The 20,980-nt window shown below is 28.2% G+C and overlaps 3 protein-coding genes across 3 annotated transcripts; all 3 read left to right on the top strand.

The window, feature by feature from the left end:
* Nucleotides 1-3,210: 3,210 nt before the first annotated feature.
* On the top strand, nucleotides 3,211-11,879 carry Phum_PHUM206420 (bromodomain-containing protein, putative; the record flags this gene model as incomplete). The annotated part of the gene is made up of 28 exons (XM_002425487.1): nucleotides 3,211-3,319; nucleotides 3,487-3,609; nucleotides 3,684-3,865; nucleotides 3,947-4,278; nucleotides 4,362-4,572; nucleotides 4,651-4,820; nucleotides 4,920-5,049; nucleotides 5,172-5,426; nucleotides 5,507-5,752; nucleotides 5,829-6,090; nucleotides 6,184-6,303; nucleotides 6,391-6,648; nucleotides 6,727-7,042; nucleotides 7,141-7,336; nucleotides 7,419-7,658; nucleotides 7,739-8,131; nucleotides 8,224-8,533; nucleotides 8,617-8,952; nucleotides 9,027-9,221; nucleotides 9,335-9,488; nucleotides 9,597-9,735; nucleotides 9,815-10,070; nucleotides 10,145-10,257; nucleotides 10,349-10,612; nucleotides 10,703-10,839; nucleotides 11,075-11,213; nucleotides 11,414-11,556; nucleotides 11,667-11,879. 28 exons carry the CDS (start codon nucleotides 3,211-3,213, stop codon nucleotides 11,827-11,829), a joined length of 5,892 nt encoding a protein of 1,963 aa, XP_002425532.1. The 3' UTR covers nucleotides 11,830-11,879.
* A 1,655-nt stretch (nucleotides 11,880-13,534) lies between these two features.
* On the top strand, nucleotides 13,535-14,195 carry Phum_PHUM206410 (uncharacterized protein; the record flags this gene model as incomplete). The annotated part of the gene is made up of 3 exons (XM_002425486.1): nucleotides 13,535-13,651; nucleotides 13,760-13,950; nucleotides 14,027-14,195. The coding sequence occupies 3 exons, from the start codon at nucleotides 13,535-13,537 to the stop codon at nucleotides 14,193-14,195; spliced, it is 477 nt and encodes a 158-aa protein (XP_002425531.1).
* A 3,485-nt stretch (nucleotides 14,196-17,680) lies between these two features.
* Nucleotides 17,681-20,840, top strand: Phum_PHUM206400 (uncharacterized protein; the record flags this gene model as incomplete). Its single annotated transcript, XM_002425485.1, has 11 exons — nucleotides 17,681-17,813; nucleotides 17,984-18,145; nucleotides 18,242-18,474; nucleotides 18,566-18,774; nucleotides 18,884-19,147; nucleotides 19,337-19,513; nucleotides 19,606-19,774; nucleotides 19,853-20,046; nucleotides 20,118-20,431; nucleotides 20,516-20,658; nucleotides 20,736-20,840. 11 exons carry the CDS (start codon nucleotides 17,681-17,683, stop codon nucleotides 20,838-20,840), a joined length of 2,103 nt encoding a protein of 700 aa, XP_002425530.1.
* Nucleotides 20,841-20,980: the final 140 nt, after the last annotated feature.

The raw sequence follows: 20,980 nt of genomic DNA, 5'->3' as shown, positions 1-20,980 counted from the left end.
CTTTTTGCTCGACATTACAAAACTAATTACATTTAATATTTCAAAATGTAGGTTATTGTACAGTACCTGTCATAATGGAGTCACCACATAATTAGGCTATCAAATAGTTTCGATTACTTGCTTTACATGAATTTTCACTCTTTTTTATTTATTTGTTTAAGAAATAATATTCTGATTTTTTGTGTGCCATCTGTAAAAAAATAATAATAATAATAATAATAATATTTTATTATTGTTTTATTTTTATTTGTCGATTGTTTTAAATTTTCAATGAGTGTTGTTACATAAAAAAAAAAATTTATAATCAGTCATATTGAATTTTTTTTTTTTGTGGTAATAATTTCAAGGATTTTAATGAAATCGAAAAAGAATTCGACAAATGTAAAAAAAAAAAAAAGCTTTTTTCTTTGCTTATGTTACCATTTTTTTTTTTAACTCGAGTGTTATTTTTCTTTTAAACAATAATTCATAATAATAGCAATAATAATAATAATAATAATAATTTTATCAGGCATGCTAAACATCTAAATTATTTTTTAAGGTATTTTTTGTTTTACTGTATAAAGAGAACAAGTATGGATTTTAGAAAAAAAAAGGTTACATTAGTTTTTTTTAAATTAATTAATTATAAATTTCCTTAAAAATTGATAATTATTTTTTTTTTAAACCCTAATTATTAAATATTTCTCACAATTAATTAATTTAAAAAAAAAAAAAAAAAGAAAAAACGAATTTTTTCATTTTATTGTTCGTTTGTTTTTTTTTTTAGCATTAGATTATGAAACAATTTTACGATTTCGTAATGATTAAAAAATATAAGATTTTGTGAGGTTTTATTATTATTATTATTACTATTATTATTATTATTATTATTATTAATTATTAATTATTATTATTATTATTACGCTCAAACATTCTGATAATGACACATATTTGAAATTAAAAATAATTTATTAATAATAATAATAACGTTAACACCGAAAGCCAATAATAATAATAATAATAATGTAATTGAAATAAAAAAAGAAGAATTTTCATAGTATGTGATAATACAAAAATTCAGTCGGGGGAGGGTGAGGGGAGGGTAAGGGGAATGGTTGAGAAGAGGGGAGGGGAATTTGCACGTTATTTTTACAAAAATATAAAATTACAAAATACATTTTACAAAAAATTGATAATAAAAAAAAAAAGAAAAAATGTCCCTAGAAAACATTACATTCGATCGAAAGAGAGAAAGAGAGAGAGAGAGAGAGAGAGAGAGAGAGAGAGAGAGAGAGAGAGAGAGAGAGAGAGAGAGAGAGAGAGAGAGAGAGAGAGAGAGAGAGAGGGGGGGGGGGGAGGGGGGAAAAAGAAAAAGGGAACTATTTAAATTACTTTGCAAGTTTTTCATCAAAATCAATAATAAACAAAGTGAAGTGAAAATTTTCATTTATAAGAGAGAGAGAGAGAAAGAAAATTATTTTCTATTTTTCCTCCTGCATTTGAAATAAAGAAAGAAAGGAAAGGAAAGGAAGGAAAGAAGAATTTTTTTTTAAAAAAATTTTTAAATTCGTTTTTTCTTTACGTTATTTTAAAAAATCGTGTGCGTGCGTGCGTGCGTGTGCGTGCGTGTATGCATATTCCCTAACGAGGTACTTTAAATAAAAATTAATAAGAAAAATAATTTGAGAAGAAAATTTAGTTTCGTATCGATCGATCCATCGATCGATTTATCGATTTTTACCACGATATGTAAATAATATTATTAACCATTACCATTGTTAGAAAAAAAAAAAAAAACGTAACGTAACGTATATATATATATGCATGCGACAAATGTAAAGTCAAATGTAAAGAATTGAAAAATGCAATGTCGGACAGATGTTTTCTTTTTTTTTTTTTTTTTTTTTTTTTTTATTTGAAATTCATAAATATATATATATATATATATATATATATATATATATATATATATATATATATAAAATAACCTCTGCCTTTGGGAATTTAATGTACTCACATATACGACATGTTTCGATTTCATTAATCACCTTTCAAAAAAAAAAAATTTTAATTCTATGGCTACTACATATAAATATGTCGTGTTTATATTTAAACGTTACAGAAAATTTAAATTAATTTATTAAATTGAAAAAAAAAAACCTAAAATAAAACGTGTTCGCACACGCGCACGCACGCACACACACACACGCACAAATGGGTATTGAATGCATATAAAAAAAAAAGAAATTCTTAAAAAGTTTAATTTGGTACGACGAAGGGTTGATTCTTCGTTTGTTAGTTGGTTGGTTGGTTGGTTGTTGTTGTTGTTGTCGTCTCATTCACCCCATTCGAGTAATTTATTTATTTTTTATTTTTTTTTCTTACTTTTTAGTCCCCTTGGGGAAGTGAAAAACAAAAAATTCTACTCCACCAAACTCTACTCTACTCCACTACGCCATATTTATTTATATATTTTTTATATTCATTCGAATAGAATTTTCGGTTTGTTTTAAAATTTTAACTTTTTTGTTTAAATATAAGAAAAAAAAAATAAAAATGGCTTACTTAATGAAATTTATTTAGCTGGAGTGTTTTCAAAATTTTTTTTTTTTTTTCTTTTCACATTTATCGATTAATTCGTTTTTTTTTTTTTTTTTTTTTTTTTTGTCTTCTTTTCAAATATAAAAAAAGAAAACTTTATTTTAATTAAAACGTTTTTAATAATGTAAAGAAGAAAATGATTTTATTTTACTTTTTTTTATAAAAAGAAAATTTAAATTTCGTCGTATTATTATTATTATTATTATTATTATTATTATTATTATTAATTATTATTATTATTATTAAAGAAATGAATTTTTTTTTTTTTTACTCGTCGTTGTTTTCATGCAGATTGATTTTTTTTTTTTTTTTGGCTTTCAACCGTTAACTCAAGAGTCATTTAACATGAAATAATATTGGTATCAGTTGACCCCCCCTCTCTCCCCCTCCCCCTCCCATGAATTAATTTTTGTTATTTGGCTTTCGTCACGCATATCAAAAAAAAAAAAAAAAAAAAAAAAAGTTTGGATGTATAATTTTAAAAAACTTACGTTTGATTAAAAGTCCACAATCCTCCACAGCGTGTGTTTGTTGTCTTTTTGAATTTTTTGTAATTTTGTTTGTTTGTTTGTTTCCAGGTAAAAATTTTTTTTGTACGAGTTTAATCTCATCAAATAATAATTAAACATGGATAAAGAAAGTTGTTCTCCCGATTCGGAAAGAAGAGATAAATCAGCATTTTTGGATGCCGCCCGAGCTTTAGATCCATCAAGTTTGTTTGCTTATTGGCCAAGAGGTGATTCTGGTACATCGGCTGCAACAAACGGTAAAAATTTATTTATTTAAAAAATAAAATAACGGGGGAGGGGAGAGGAAGGGAGGGGTGAGCGTGACAGCATATCGATAAATTTTTTTTTTTTTTTTTAGCTTTGTTTGGACCCTACGGTTCGGGGAATCCTTTAGTTCCAGGAAGGAGTTCATACGGAACCTCTGGAAACAATGTCAACGTTCCTAATTCTGCAGCTTATGGTAATACACTAAGCGTTGCTGCAAGTCAAGCAGCCAGTCTCGGTATTAATCCAGCAAGTGAGTATTAAAGAAAATTCGATGTGTGTAAATGCATATTATATTGTCTTAACCGGTGCAATTTTCACTTTTAGGTGCCGCTTGGTGGACTGTAGCCTCTCATTTAGCCGCTCAGGATTATTTAGCTCGGCTACATGGCATGAGTTTTGCCAATCTGCCTGGAGCAGAAGCACTTTATCCAAATTTTTTACTCACTCCTCCGAGTCATAACGCTACGTTGTCTGGAAAATCTTCCAAATCGAATTCTACCTCAACGGTTAGTTAATTAAATATAGTTTTTCTGATTGCGTACGAGCGATATGAATATTAAAAATAAATACGACTGACTTGTTTTCAGTTATCGTCTTCGAGTACAAAAAGCCAAATCTCATCTAGTTATACTGGTTCAGAAAAAGAAAAAGAAAATTGGACTTCGAGTGAAAAAGTTAGAGATAGGGATAAGGAAAAAGAAAGAGACAGAGATAGGGAAAGAGATAAAGAAAAAAGTCGGGAAAGAGAAAGAGAAAAAGGGGAGAGGAATAAAGATAATAGTAGTAGTAGTAGTTATAGTAAAAATTCTGTTTCTGGTTCTTCGACAAGTAAATCAGATCATTTAGCCAGTATTGCTGCTTTAGCCAACTCGGGCACAAGTGTGTCTCCTTTTCCGCCTCAAGCTCATTCAAGTGCAAAGTAATTATTAAATTTTCAATAAATAAACGAACAAAGGTTTAAATTATATATAACTTGATTCATTTCGTTTTAATTTGCTTCAGCGATTCCACGGGAGTGTTAGGAGGAGTGCGTCTACCGCCCGACACCGAAATTATTAAATATACATCTTCGATAGGAGGACCGAAAATTCCGGGGACTACAAATAGAGGAAGGAAAAAAACTATATCTTTAGATCCTCCAAGTGTATCTGTGATGCCAACGCATAGTTCGACTGGAATTCCAATTGATCTTGGTCCACCATTTAAAACTCAGGTAAACTTTGGTCAACGTACACGCGTAAGAAAATTTATTATTTTCCATCATTTCGTTATCGTCAATAAAACGTTCCAGACTCTCACCGATCCAGATGGTGCAGATCACGTTGAAGTTATAAAACTTCCCGCGCATTCATCGAGTAACGGAATCGTTTCGGTTGAGCCTTGCAGTGAAGGTCCTCTTAATTTGTGTACAAAATCTCGTAACAAAGATGAAGTTATCATAGAAAAAGATAGAATTTGTGAGTTGTTTTCAAATTAATTGAGAAAATTAATTTTTTTTTTTTCAATCAAAATTAACATTTTTTTTTTTTTTTTTTAACGATATAAATTTAAAGCTCGAAGAAAACCCGTACCTAAACAAAGGCGACTTCCAACAAACGAACCAAATCCAATAACTTCTTTGTCAGCCATGTCTCAACTTTTCTCATCCGAAAATACTTCGCCTGCTGGTGTTGACGAGGATGTTGAAACCGTCCAAAAGGTACAAAAAAAAAAAAAAAAAAAAAAATCAATTTTTAACCTATCCCACAGGAGTATTACCGTCGAAATGTCTTTCTCGAAATCGATCAAATTGTTTTTTTCTTGTTCCAACAGGACGGGCGACCGAGAAATTTGGGACGCGGAGTATCCAAACCGAAAAAAAATACCGTAGCATCTTTGCTTGCTCAAAGTAGAGCTTTGGGCCTCAAAGGTTCTTTGCCCGTAGATTTTGCAACCCAATTAGCATCATTAAATCCTTCTCTACCTCCAGATTTATCTAGCCAATTAGCTTTACTACAAAATTTCCAGGCAACTATGGAGGAGGAACCAATCGAAAAACGATCTCAAACTCCAGAAAATACAGCACCAGTAAGATCTATTTCAATTTGAAAAGTTTTACAAATTTCTTTCCATTTATTTAACGTTTCATTGATTTCTCACAATTAAAGGTTTTCGACGAAAAAAATAGAGTTAAAACGAGTGAAGATGGTAGTTTTACAACCGATTCGGCATCAACCGGAGGAAGCGATTCCGAGTCGGAAAATGGTAACAAAGTATCGAAAACGAAAAAAGATGTGAAAAAAGACGTCACCGTACCGGAAAGTATTAAATTGCCCGGAGATAAAAATTTTCCGACGGTAAAAATCAAAGATGAGTACAAGGAAAGAAAATCTCCACAGGCTACCCTAGTGGATGTAAGTACAATGTTTTTACAATGTATTTCGAGCGAGTTTTAAGTACAAACTATCTCTATTTGTGACTGTTTTATAGGAACAAATTTTGTTCACGAAAGAAATAAATAAGCAAAAGGAATTATTGTATGCCGTCGAATTAGAAAAAGAAAGAAGACGACAACACATGATTCTGGTGAGAGCTTTGGAAGCCAGAAAGAAAATCGAAGAGAGAGAAAGGAAAAGGATCGAGCTACGAGCTGAAAAATTAGCAAAACACGAAAAAAAATTGGAACAAAGAAAAATCGAATTGGAATTATTAAAAGAATTGAGGAGGCCGACCGAAGACATGGAACTGGACGGTAAAATCCGCCGGATTTTTTTTTTTTTTTTTTTTTTTTTTTTCCGTACCCCCCAAAATACGTGTGTAACGGATTTTTTGTAAAATTTTCCAGATTTAAAACCGTTTCCCGAACTCGACAGAATTCCCGGATTGAAATTATCTGGTCAAGCTTTTGCCGACACTCTTATGGTTTTCGAATTTTTACATAATTTTGGTGAAACTTTAGGATTCGGTGAGTCTACCGGTCAAACCGTTTTTAAAGAGAAAAAACAAAAAAAAAACGCGAAGCAAACCAAAATTTTGTTTTTAAAAAATATAGATATGGATAGCTTACCGACGTTGAGTAACCTTCAGGGAGCTCTTCTCAACGATGAAGAAAACGAAGAAGAATTGTTGTCGATAATGACGCATTTGTTGGTTTGCGCCATAGAAGATCCCGGAATTCCAAATCCTGCAAGACACATAACGCTATTAGGTCAAAGTTTAAAACAAGCCGACATAACGCATACGAACATATCAGAAATATTAAGAATATATTTGTATGCGAACGCGACGGGAGAAGTCAAAGCTTTGACAGGTGAGATTTATTCATTTACTTATCACGCACAATTTTTAAATTTTTATTATTATTGTTATTATTTTTTTTCTTGTTAAGGTTTAAATTTTGAAAGAGATCGGGAAAAAAAAATTTCCGAACATCATAATTTATACGGGGAAGAAGCGCTCAATCAAAACTTTGGTAAAAATGCGGCTTTTTTTGAAAATTTACACGAAAACGCGACGTATAAACTGTCGGAAGAATTGAAAGAAAAACCGTTTCTCGCTTTAAATCCCACTACGAAAAGTGCTATCTTAGCTTTTATTTGTAACGAACTCCTACAAAATAAAGCCGTGCTTCGACAAATAGAAGGAAGTTTAGAAACTGTGATATTATCAAGGAGAGAAAGATGGGTTTTGGATCAAAGTATTAGGTTGTACTAATAATTTTCCTTTTTCGTACGTGTGTCAAAGGTCAATCAACTTATTTGAATTTTCTTTTTTTTTTTTTTTTTTTTTTGTTGTTAATTAGAAAATTAAGGTGTTTACACGATCGACAAATAAAATATTCAATTAATTTTAAAGAAAAAGATAATTTAATGAACGTTAATTCTCATGTAAATCCGTCTACGACTGCCTTTAAAGAAAAAACAACGGATGGTGTGGATAGCGATGTCGAAAGTTCGGTTGAATCCGATCACGAATCGGAAATGACGCAACCTGAAGAAGTGAGTATCATAAAAAATACCTATTTGAATCTATCAAAAAAAGTTTTGAAAAAAGAAAAAGAAAAAGAAAAATGGTTTTCAGGATGATCAGCAACAAAATTTAAATACGGAAGAAGTAACTAAAAGATTGGAAAAATTGTTGAAGCAACAGGAAAATCAAATAAACAATTTGAAAATATCGAATCAACAAATCAGAGCCATGTGTTTGGGTCAAGATAGGTTTTGGAGAAGGTATTGGTGTTTGCCCAAGTGCGGTTCAATATTTATAGAAGGCATGGAAAGCGCTCAACCGGATGAATTTAGCGACGGGGAAGAAGAAAAGGTAAATTGGGAAAATTTTTTCTCGATACCTTAACAAAATCAATTAATAATAATAATAATAATAATAATTTGAATTTGAAGATGCAATTAACACACACTGAAGAAAATCAATCCAAGCCTACGGATTCATCCGAAATGAATGACAACGGGAAGAGTGATAACGAAGAGAAAAATTTAAAAGCAGACGATGTGAATAAAAATTCAAGTGGTTCGAATAAAAGAAAACCCAACAAACGTAAAGGAGGAAAACCTTCGGAATGTAGGCAAATTAAAAAGAACAAAATTGACCAAAGTGAAAACAGCGAAAGCGACGTTTCGGATAACGAAAAAATGAATGAAGAAATAGAAGAAGATAGTAATATGAGTGAAGTGAATAACGATGATAATGATAATAAATTGGAAAACGCAAACAACGAATGCTGCGACATTCAAAAATGTTCCGATGTGGAAATGACGGAAACTAAAATTAAACAGGTTCGTGCTCGAACCTGCTGAATTACCTGCCTAACCTGCGTTAAAAATTTTACAAATTGAAATGATAATAACACGCTTGATATTCATTACAGGAAGATTCTGTGGAAAAAGAAACCAACGTTCAAAATACAGGTGAAAACGATGGGAAAACAACGGAGGAAAATGAGAAAATAAAAACGGAGGAAGTTGAAGAGTCTGACGTAAAAAAACTTGATAAAAAGGAAGAAGAAAATGAAGTGAAAATTGAAAAAATGGACTGCGACGATCAGGGAGAAGAATCGATTAATCTTAAAATAAAAAGCGAAATCGAACCGGATAAAAACGAAGACAAATCAACGGTGATTGAGTCTTCTACGAAAGAAGCAGAAGACGGGGAAAAAATTAAAACGGAAGAATCAAACGGTAAGTTTTGTGACGTAATCGTCGTAAAAAAATGCCTTCTTTTTTTGTCTCAATAAATAAAACGGGTCGTGTTAAATTTATAGGTTTAAATTGCACCAAAGAACATTTGGACACCGTTAACAAATGTTCGAATAATGAATTACACGTTAAAGAAATTGTAAATAAATGCAAATACGAAGATGATCCCCTAATGCAAGCGATGAAAAAAGAATTATCGAGCAGAATATTTGGATCCCCGAGTAATTCTATCAAAAAGGAAGAATTCGAAGATCCCAACAATTATAGAAATTCACTGAGTCCGCTCATTGCCGATGAAAAATTTCTCAATTTCGGAAACAACTTGAAAGAAAACGAAACGGATTATCAATGGTTTAGTATTATACCTAAAGAATCATGCGATCCGAGATCTCAAATGCTGAGTAAGGAATAATTTTATACGAGAGAGAGAGAGAGAGAGATAGGAGAGTTTAAACGTTTGAAAATTTGTTTTCAGATAAATCCGACAGCCACAAATTACCCTTACCGATAAATGTTCGGGCAAGAACGGGATTACCCCCATCTCCGGGTCCTCTCCCCTTATGCGACAGTCCCGCTCCGTTAATTCTTTCACACGAAGAAGCAACCATGTTGGAAATATTAAAAACATCCGGTCCGAAACCTCCTCCCGTACGGAAACCGATACCCAAACGTAAATATATATACCCTACATTGATTTAAACGTTATAAAAATGGCTCCCCCTCCCCAAAAAAAAAAAAAAAAAACTAATATTTTTCTGTTTTTTTTTTTTTTTTTTAAATTAGACGTACGAAGGGGTTGGTGGCGCGTGAATGACGAAGATCAATTATTTCACATATTAGAATGTTTGCATACTCGAGGGATTAGGGAAAAAGAATTGAAAAGAATTTTAACGAGGTATTTAGAAGACAATGTAGAAATAGGAGGAAAGGTGAGAAAGTTTTATAAAAAAAAATTTCTTCTCCGTACCTTAACCGGGAAAAGAAGTAAACAAATTTTTTTTTTTTTTTTTTTCATTTTTTAGTCGACGACATTGAAAGCTAACAGTGATCTAGTAGATTTAGATGGATCGGGTGATTTTAACGACAGGGTACAGTTTTTAGATGATGGTGCGCCGGCAAAGGACGAGCCACACTCTTGGGATCCGCAAGTTTTCGAAAGGGTTGACAATTTGATGTTGGAACAAGTGAGATGAAATTTTCTTTTTTTTTTTTTTTAAAGGGTTTTAAAAACTTCTCGAACTAAAATTTTTTTTTTTTTTTAAGATGGAAAATTTGGAAGACAAAGTTGCCAGCGCTTCCATGCAGGTCAAAGGTTGGAGAATTCCCAATCGCGCAAGCGATGTACCTAACGAGGGAAATTCAAAAAAATGTAAAACTGAACCGATAGACATTGCAAAACAAAGATTAATTTCATTGGAATCCGCCATTGAAAGACGTTATTTAAAACCTCCTTTGGGATTTTCAACGGGTGAAGGCGGGATCGGAATACAAGCCGATCAAGATGAATCAATTCCCAAGGGTAAGAAGGACTTTTCCTAATTATTTTTTTTTTCCCAATGAAAAAACAAATGAAATGAAAATTTTTTTTATTAGGTTTGGGAATATGGAGAGATGCAGTTTTGAAATCTCATACGGCAGCTCAATTGTCCATGGCTCTCTACATGCTCGAATCCTGCATTGCTTGGGATAAAAGTATTATGAAAGCGGTAAAATTTTCCCCTCGTTACCCTCACTCGTATACGCATCATTCTAGAAATTATTGAACTTGATTTTTTACACGCGCCTATCTATTTTCAGAATTGTCAATTTTGTCAAAGTGGAGACAACGAAGACAAACTCTTGCTGTGCGATGGTTGTGATCGAGGTTACCACATGTATTGCTTTAAACCGAAAATGGAGAGCATTCCCGACGGTGACTGGTATTGTCACGAGTGTAAAAATAAATCTAACGGAGAAAAAAATTGCATTGTGTGCGGGAAACGACCGATTAAAAATTACGTAATATGCGAACATTGTCCCAGGATATACCACATAGAATGTTTAAATCCTCCTTTATCAAAAGTACGTCTCTAGCATTCATGTAAAAAAAATAATAATAATAATAATGAATTCGTAATCAAATGGCTTAATTTTCTTTTTTTTTGAAAAAAGGTTCCACGAGCTAAATGGAATTGCGTAACCTGTGCCATTAAATATCCTAAAAAAAAATGCGGTCGTAAAGTGGGTTGGAGAAAAAGCCGAGAATCAAAGCACAAGGAGGATAGAGATCATCGCGATCAAAACAACAGGTACGTGTTATTTTCATCAGGTGCGAATTATCGTGCCAAGAAATTAAATACGCCAATGTAAATATTTATTTATGGTATATCGATATGAATATAGCGTTAACGATGAGAAAACAAACGATACCCTCGAATCGACGAGAAATGACGATAGATCGGGAAATGAAAGCGACGGAGAAGACACCCCCCTCCTTTCGACGAAGGTTAAAGATCAAAAAGAAAAAGAATGCGCTCCCCTAAGTCCGATACCAAGCGCAACATGTTCAGATTCAGCGGTTAGCGACGAACCCCCTCCCCTATCACCTCAACAACCGACAGGAGTAACAATAAAAAAAGAAAGGCTTAGCAAAAAATTATGTAAAGAGCTAAATGCTTGCAAGGTTAGAATTTTGAAATCAGAAAAAGAAAAAAAAAAAAAAAAAAAATCATTCGTAATTAAATAATAATAATAATAATAATAATAATAATAATAATAAATGAGCATTAAAAAAAAATAAATAAAGATAAAATATAAATAATAATAAGAAAAAAAAAAAAAAGAAAAAAAAAAAATATAAGACGTGAAAAATGTGTTTTTTAGACAATAGTTGAAGAAATGGAACTTCAAGATGAAGCGTGGCCATTTTTACTTCCCGTTAATACAAAACAATTTCCAACGTATAAAAAAATAATAAAATGTCCGATGGACATATCAACGATAAAAAAACGTCTCACAGATGGAATGTAAGATATCGAAACATAATTTCTTTTTTTTTTTTTTTTTTTCTTAAAATTAAAATATATGTTGGAGAGAAACTTACTCGGTTTAACGTATTCCCCCGTTTGATTTCCAGGTACAAAACAAAGGAAGAATTCGTTTACGACGTGAGACAAATATTTAACAATTGCGAAACATTTAACGAAGATGATTCTCCCGTTGGAAAAGCCGGTCACGCAATGAGATCCTTTTTCGAAACAAAATGGGGAGAATTGACGAATCAAAAATCGACTCCATGACCACCGGCTTAATTGTCCCTTCCCTTTTTTTAGGCTATCATTACTTAAACAAAAAAAAAAAAAAAAAAAAAAAAAAGAAAAATTTGTTATATATATATATATATACACACACATTACGATTATTATTATTATTATTATTATTACTTTAAAGAGTGACGAACATTTCACGACAAACAATGATGATAATAATAATAATAATCGAATGAAAAAAAATGGTGATAATAATAATATTATTTTATAATCGACATAAACGTGACATGACATTTAACTTTGACATTAGATAAAAGTTTTTAATATTAATTTTAGTACAACAACAAGAAAAAAAAAAAAATGAGAAGAAAATGATTGATTGATTGATTGATTGATTGATTTTTAAAGGGAAAAAACCCTTTTTTATTTTATTTTTACTGCAAAAAATAAAATGTGTAAAATTAGAAAATTAAAAAAAAAAAAAAATAGAAAAATGAATGAATGAATGAATGAATGAAACAATAAAAAAAAAAAAAAAAAAAGCTTTAAAAAAAACAAAAACGAAAAAAATGTTAATAAATTTTCCTTTTTTTTTTATTTTATTTTTTTTTCAAATTGATTAAAATTAATAAAAGCTCACAATTGTATTTATTATTATTATTATATTATTATTTATAAATTTTTATTTATATATATATATATAAATAATTTTTTTTTTTTACTGAAACTTATTATTTTATTTTTTTTTTATAAAAATTATTATTATTATTATTATTTTTTTTTTTTAATATTGTTTGGGGTTGGATGGGTTTAAAAAATTTTTTAAAATAATAATAATAATAATAATAATAATAATAAAACAAAACAAATTCCTATGTGAATGGTTTCGTTTTGAAGCTTTTTTTTTTTTTTTAAGTTTTTTTTTATTTTTTTTTTTTTAAGTTCAATTTTTTTTTTTTTTTTTGTTTTGTTTCTCTTAAATTGTAAACGATTGATTTAAATTTATTATTTATAAGTAAAAAACAAATTAAAATTAAAAAAAAAAAAAAAAAAAAAAAAAGTTAAAATTATAAAATTAGGATTTGAATTGATTTGATTTTTATATTTTTGTAAATAGTATTATATTAATATTGAATGAAAATAAAATGGTGATTGGATTAATTATCTGTGTCTATTATTGTCTCTTTTTCTTTCAATGTCTCTCCAAGGTCAATTATTATTATTATTATTATTATTATTATTTTCTTTAAACGGTTTTTTATTGTAACTTACAGAATTCGTTTTAAGTAAATTTAAGGGTAAAATTTTGTTTATCCATTGTCAATTATTCCGTTTTATTTAAGATAAAAGTAGAAAAAACCTTTTTTGCACATTTCAACCTTTCGAAAATGTAGAAAATGTTTAAAATTTTCAAAAAAAAGAAAATTAACAAATTTGAATTCCGTTACATTATATTTGACACCACTTTTTAGAAATTTTGCAATTGTTTAATTAATAATTTGCCTTGAGATAGTTATTGTAATAATAAATAATATATCATTAAATGTTAAATAATAACTTACGCAACAATTAATAACGTTTTTTCCCATAGATATTTGTATAATTTTACACTTTTTAACAAATAAATCCGCCCGACAAAAAAACGGCAAACTTTAGCAAAGGAACCTTACTAGAGTACGTTCAGAAATTAATTTTTATTTCGGTACACTAGCGCATTCTACAACAAAAATTCAAAATGGAGGATGTAAATTTAGGAAACGTTGTTATTCAACCTATGGAACATCATAAAAGATTGGGTCATTGTTTTACTAGGCCAGCATACAGAAGGGGAAATAAACCGACCGCCGTAAAAGTTAGTTATCTCGAAATGTAATTATTAATTGATTAATTATTAAAAACTTATTACGATTTTTTTTTGTAACGGTTCAAACCATTTTGTTTATTTACTTTTGACATTTAGGCTTATACAATAAACGATGAATCTCAACATTTATTAGTTTTCGGTGTACCGAGTTTAAAATTAGATAAAGAATTATCGAAAAGATTTTCTAAATATGGACCTGTAAAATCTGTAAAAAGGGTTCAATATCCCGATGTGGAACCATTTACAGAAGTTTTTCACATTCAGTATTTAAGTCTTTCAAATGCAAGGTAATATTTATAATTTTTTTTTTTTTCACTAATTTACTTTGAGATTTATGAGTTAAAACGTTTTTATTAATTACAGATTTGCTAAAAAAAAATTAGACGATATGTCATTCTATGGTGGTATTTTACATATTTGTTATGCACCTGAATTAGAATCAATAGAAGAAACTAGAAACAAACTTAATCATAGAAGAAAACAAGTTCTTTTAAAATTGTATAAAATGCAAAGAGAACAAAATATCGAATGAACGACAATTGTTAAACCTTAAACTACTTTTTCTATTATAATTTGTATTGATTTGTTTTAAATCTGTTTGTTTCGATTAAATTGTGATGTGATCGAAAAAAAAAAAAAAAAATTATTTTATGTTAAAATAAAAATTAAAATCTTAATGCTAAAACAAAATTTTCAATTCTTAATTTTAATATAATTATGATTAATCGAAAAGTTTTTGTGTATCAATTTCATTTTCATGAAAATTTTTCACATACTCATTTATTCATAGGAAAGTAAATAAAAAAAAAAAAACAAACAAACAAACGTAATGAACTGTGAGTTTTTCTGTTTGGATGCATTTATTAAAAAAAAAAAAAGTTATTATTGCTCTTATTTTTTTATAAAAAATTATTTTTACGATAATAATAATAATAATGGGATTTGTTTATTTAAATTATGACATGTATTTTTTTTTTTAATAAAGTCTTACACCCAAAATTGACATTACATAATTCGAAACTATTAAAAGTTTAACATCCTATCGTTACATAAGTCCAGCATAGATTTGGATCTTTACCAGCGGCCTTCGGATAATTGTTCGGTTGTTTCTTTTTTTTTTTTTTTTTTTTTTATATTTCAATGTAGTTTTGTTTGGCCAGTGGTTCACGTGGGATCAATTGTCGTCGACGGGTAATGACCATTATTTTGTACATCGCTCATAGGGTAAGATAACTTTTTTTTTTTTTTTTAACATAAAATTTATTTATTATTGAAAAATTTTTTTTTTTGTAAATTTTTGAATGAAATTTTTAAACTTATTTTTCGAGTGGACGAATTAAAAAAAAAAAAAAAAATTTTTTTTTTTTTTGGAAAAACTTCAGGCTTCTCAAAAATTCAGGTTCGCTTTTTAAAATGTTTACATTTTAAGACAAAAAAAAAAAAAAAAAATTTTCCACGCTTAATTTTTTTTTTTATCTTGTTACACGTTCAAATTTTTTTAATTCGTAAAATTAAAAATAATATTATTTAAATATATATATATATATAGTTTTTCGAAAAAAAAAAAAAATCTAACGGGTATGGCCTTGGAATGCCGGTCATCCAATTACCCGTTTAATAAATTTTAAAAAAATAATCAATTCTTTTCGATTATATAATTTCTCCCTATACGAAAAAAAAAAAAAAAAAAAAAAAAAAAAAAAGATGTTACCGATGGTTGTTGTCGTCCACTGAATTTAAAAAAAAAAAATTTTATCTTTCGATCTACCTGTTGTAACATCCTTTTATTATTATTATTATTATTATTTTACTTAATGAATTATTTCTCGTATGAATTTCTTATTTAAAAAAAATTCTCGATGAATTTTATACAATTAAATAGTTAGTTAATAAATAGAAAAAAAAATTAATTCGACATTTTTAGTAATGACACAAACAAACGAACAAACAAACGAAGAATCAAACAAACGAACAAACAAACGTTGTTTTTAAGCAAATTAGGTTTACTTTATAAGCAAAAAAAAAGGGGGATAAACTAAACTTTTATGTTTTTTTTTTTTTTTTTTTTTTTTGTTTTTAAGCTTTTAAATAATAATTTTTTTTTAATAATAAAATAATTTGATAAACAATTTTTCATCTGATTCGTGATTTAAACAATTATAAAAAATTTTTTATAAACAATGACAAAACAAAATTTAACATACAAAATCACGATAATTATTATTATTATTATTAAAAAAAAAAAAAGAAATCCTTGTTTTATCATCGGTAACAAATTACGTAATAAACGATACCTTTTTAAGTATTTGTATTTTTAAATTAAAAAAAAAAATTGAATAGTTTTATTAATAACGTAAATATTTTTTTAAATTAATAATAATAATAATAATAATAATAATAATAATAATAATAATAATAATAATAATAATAAAATCCCATTATTATTTAAAAGAAATCGTTAGAAATAATTAAAGAGCACTTTTTTTTTTTTTTAAATAAACAAACATTTTCGATTAATCGAAACGATTTAATAAATATATAACACTTACATTTAATTTTTAAAATGTTTTCCAATGAATGTGAAAACGTCAGGAATCCGTCGAAAAACTGCAAAAAAAAAAAAAGAAAAAGGTGAAAATTAATAATGGAAAGTACAAACGAATCATATAGACTAGTAATAAAAAAATTTTTGAAATCTTGCGACAAATTTCGTTGTCGCAAAAAAATCAATTGTCTTGTCAAACGGTTTTTTTTTTTGAATAATGTGAATATTATTAAATCGCATCGTATGCGTTTTAATAAATAAAAAAATAAAACGCAATTAATTAATTAATCAATCGATCGATAAATCGGTCATAGAATAAATAATCAAGTAATAATAATAATAATAATTAATATTTGTATAAAGAGATTTGCGAGTGAAAACCTAACGATGAACAAATTCTGGCACTGATTTTATTAGGTTTCATTTCCTTAATTTTTTTTTTTTTGTGACGTTTATACGTTGTAAATATTTGGCAAACTGTTCTACTTTGTCAAAAAAAAAAAAAAACAATAATTAAATGTTTCTTATAATAATAATAATAATATTTCTTAAAATAATTATTTCGATTTTTCATAAAATAATTTCGTAAAAATATATTTATTTAACTTAATTTTAAACGGGGTGTGTATGCGTGAGTGTGCGTGTGTAAAATTACACGTATTTGTAAAGATTTTTTTTTTAAAAGTAAAACGTCCATTTTAAAGATTTCATTTCAAAAAAAAAAAAACAACTTATTAAATATTATTAAAATGAATACACAAAAATTACACATGAGCCTCGAGCTCATAAAAAAAAAAAAAAATTTTTTTAAATTATTTTAATTATCGATAGAGGTCAGCAGTATTGCGCATAGGGTTAAAAAAAAAAAAAAAATATTCGTTTTTTTCCAAATTTCAGGTATTTTTTTTTTTTAACTACCCTGTTTTGTTCAGTAGATGCATTTTCATTAATTATAATAAATTTTAAAATGTAATAAATAGTTCGTTACGTAATTATTACCACGAATGTATTTGAATGTTTTTTTATTACCACTTAGTACGTAATTATAAACATGTCAAGAAAATTTTTATTGCATATGCACTTTGATTGAAACAATCAATCGTAAATCTTGTTAATGAACAAAAATTTTGTTTAAATATTAAAATAAAACGTAAAATTATCATCATTATCATTAAAAAAAAAAAAAATTAACACTTATGTGTTAAACGTTTCGTGTAATTGTGATATGAAAAGTTCTAATTAAAAAAAAAGTGAAAGCGTCTTTTATTTTCTTTTTTATCAATTTTTATTAGTCGTTATTATATTATTATTATTATTGTAAATATTGTCGAAATTGTATCGCTTCTGTTACGCGGGGTAAAAACTTTTGATTAGTTTAAAGCTTTTCCAAACCTACAATTGGAAATACAAAAAAAAAAAAAAAAATTTAATTATTCACGATTTGATGTTGTTTAGGTAGATGAAATTGGGAAATGAAAGTTTTAATTTTTCCGATATTTTTATTATTTACTTTCGAGAGTAATGGATACGATGAAAAAACAGGGTTGCAAACACAATATTGGCAATATGTTTCACTAAATGGATCATCACCACTTTTGTTTCACGGTATAAAAGCGTTGGTGAAAAATGAATCTTCATCCATAAGAAAACAATTCAAGAGCAATAAAAGTAGTAAATATTATAAATTTAAATTTTCCTATGGAGAAAAAATAAATATTGTTTTTCCTGTTGGTCCCCCAATGGACGATGATAAAATAATTTAATTAATTTAACAGGTGATAATTATCGAGAAGAATATCAAAAAGAATTAATTTCTTCTCGTTTACTATCGGTGATGCCGCCATTTGCTCTCACGAATGTTAAAAATTTAAAATGTCGACAAGACAGCGAAAAATTTTTAAACGATTTAAATAAATTTGATTTATGGGCTGTTAAAAGTAAGTAAATATATTTTGATTTTGAAAACAATCCAAATCCTTTGTTGTTGTTGTTGTTTGTCGATCAAAACAAACGAATTTTTTTTGTTTTTCCAGTGTACGATTCAAGTGGGAAAATCCCATCGGGTTTATTAAATGGTAACATTAATCAATTCGGAGATTTTGATCAATGTTTGAACATAATGGAACCTTCTTTAAACATAAAAGGAAAATATTGTCTTGCTTATTTTCAATTAAAACAAATCGAAGGTGAACCGACATCGAACGACATTAATAATATCTTCAAATTGTTGCAAAGTCATTTTTTTTTCAAAAGTGAATTAACAGACGTAAGTTTGATAAATAAAATCTCTCTGTTTGTTCCTTCCTTCCTTCGTTTGTTTGTTTGTTTTACGTAAATAATTACTTGTTTTACTTAAGCCCGGTCACAGAGTTCCGAGATTTTCCACATTAAATTGGGGTCTTTGCATACCGAATTCGTGTTCGTCCGATGATGTCGAAATACATCTTAAATCTTTGGCCGAAAGATATTCGAACGGTACAGGATTCGACGTGGAAGTTAAAGTCGAAGAAGAAATGTGCCAAGAAAATAAAAAATTCCAATTTTCCGTATCGTTTTTAATAGCAAGGTAAAAAAAAAATGTCCTCCTCCTAAAGTTAAAAATTAATCCAAAAATGTAAAGAACAAAATTTTTTGTTGTTGTCGTTGATTGACGTTTTTCTGTTTGTTTGTTTCAGTTGTTTGCTTTCGTTTGTCGTGATAATAACAATCGTGGCTACCTTGAATGATGTTTTCTTTACGCCGAAACAAACTCACGATACGATTTCACTAGAATGTTTTTTAAATTGTTTTTCCCTTAAGAGAAACATAAAAACTTTATTTAATTTTTCTAGAAGTTCCGACGATATACAATCCGTTCACGGGATACGTATGATAAATGCAATTATGCTTGTCTTATGTCATAAATCAATGGCTATGTTTTTCATACCTTATTCCAACAGGTACGTAAATATACCATGTAGGTAGGATGTTAAACGCGATGATGATATAACATCATATTGGCAATAAATCAAAATCATGTAAAAATAATAATTTGTGATCCGAATACGAATAAAATAACAAAAAAAAAATGTTTTTCCTTTTTGTTTTTGTTTTTGTCCATAATTTATTTTATGTATGGAAATTTCCAGGACTTCCATGGTTGAAAAATTATCACAGCCGTGGAGCATAATTGCAAGAATAGCAAGTTTATATACGGATTCATTTATCATGATTAGCGGTTTATTAACTTCTTATTCCTTCGTAAAAACTTTAAATAAAACTGGAAAATTAAATTTGAAAAGCGAATATCTCAATAGATTGATAAGGTGATTCATTGAAAATTTTTTTCCTGTTTTTTTAATCACGTGAAAATTATTTTTCACAATTGATAATTTTTCCTTTTTTTTTTTTTTTCCAGAATCGTACCTCCGTTAGCAGCCATAATTTTATTAAGTACTTTCATAATTCCAGAACTTGGATCGGGTCCTCAATGGAATTCGACTGTTTCACATCATGCTGATAAATGTAAAAAAAATTGGTGGAAAAATCTTCTTTTCATTCATAATTATTTCGGTTTTGAAAATATGGTAACAACACAAATGTTTGATAAACATTTTCCTCCATTACCACACATCCTCGTTGAAAAAAAATTTTTGTTTTTCCAGTGTTTGACCCACACGCATCACATGGGAATCGACACACAATTATTTTTTATTTCTCCAATATTTATTTATTTATTATACAAATGGCCGATTTTTGGTATTAGCAGTTTAATAGGAGTCGGTGCCATATCGACTTTTGCCAGATATAAAGCAACGATAGATAAAAATTTAAGCATATTCATATATCCTGGAATATCGTGAGTCTTCTTCCATCTCACATTAATTTCACATTAAAGTAATTTGTTAACTTTTAAAATTTTTATTCCAGAATAAGACAAATGTTCGACACGGCAAATTATTCTTACATAATACCGTTTCACAGATTGACATCATACGTCACTGGAATATTATTGGGATACGTTTTGAGAAAATATGGAAAAGAATTTAAAATGAAATCATCGCATTTGAGACTCGGTTGGACGGTTATGTTTAGTTTACTTTCATACGTTTTCACAAAAGCATACGAAATGAATAATTTAGGTTATAAAAATGATGAAGCTGGTATTTATGCTGCTTTGGCACCCATGACTTGGTCCTTTTTCATGGCGTGGATTATTTTCGTAACGGAAATCGGTTTCGGAGGTTTAAAAAAAAAATTTAAATTAAATCTTCATACTATTATTACTATTAACGAATCCTTAATAATTTCCATTTTTTTTCTTCCAGGAAGTTTTGGAAAATTTATATCTTCTAAATATTTTTTAATATGGACAAAATTATCTTATTCCGTTTATTTAACACAATTTCCGGTTTTTTTCTTCAACGTCGGAATGCAAAAATACAGTCAACAATATACTATTTTCCTTTTGGTGAATATTCCAGACGTTTTTGTTCATTCCAAAAAAATTAATTTTAACTTTAACTTTGATTTTCTTTTCATTTCCAGGCAAATTTTTTAGAATATTTAAGCATAATAATAGCATCCATTTTATTAACATTATTATTCGATGTACCCTTCGTTAATTTGAAAAAAATTTTAATACGAAGATGAACAATAATATAAAAAACGGTTAAAGTTTTTCTTTAACCGTCGTTATTCCATTCGTAGATGACGTCATCGTTGTCGTGTCAATAACGAAAAGTGTGTGTAATGTCTTGTGATACGTTCGTTCAACGTTTTCATTCACGTAA

Source organism: Pediculus humanus, genomic scaffold (genome assembly GCF_000006295.1).
Source record: "Pediculus humanus corporis 1103172107559 genomic scaffold, whole genome shotgun sequence".
NCBI lineage: Eukaryota > Metazoa > Arthropoda > Insecta > Psocodea > Pediculidae > Pediculus > Pediculus humanus.
This window is presented reverse-complemented; position numbering and strand designations above follow the sequence as displayed.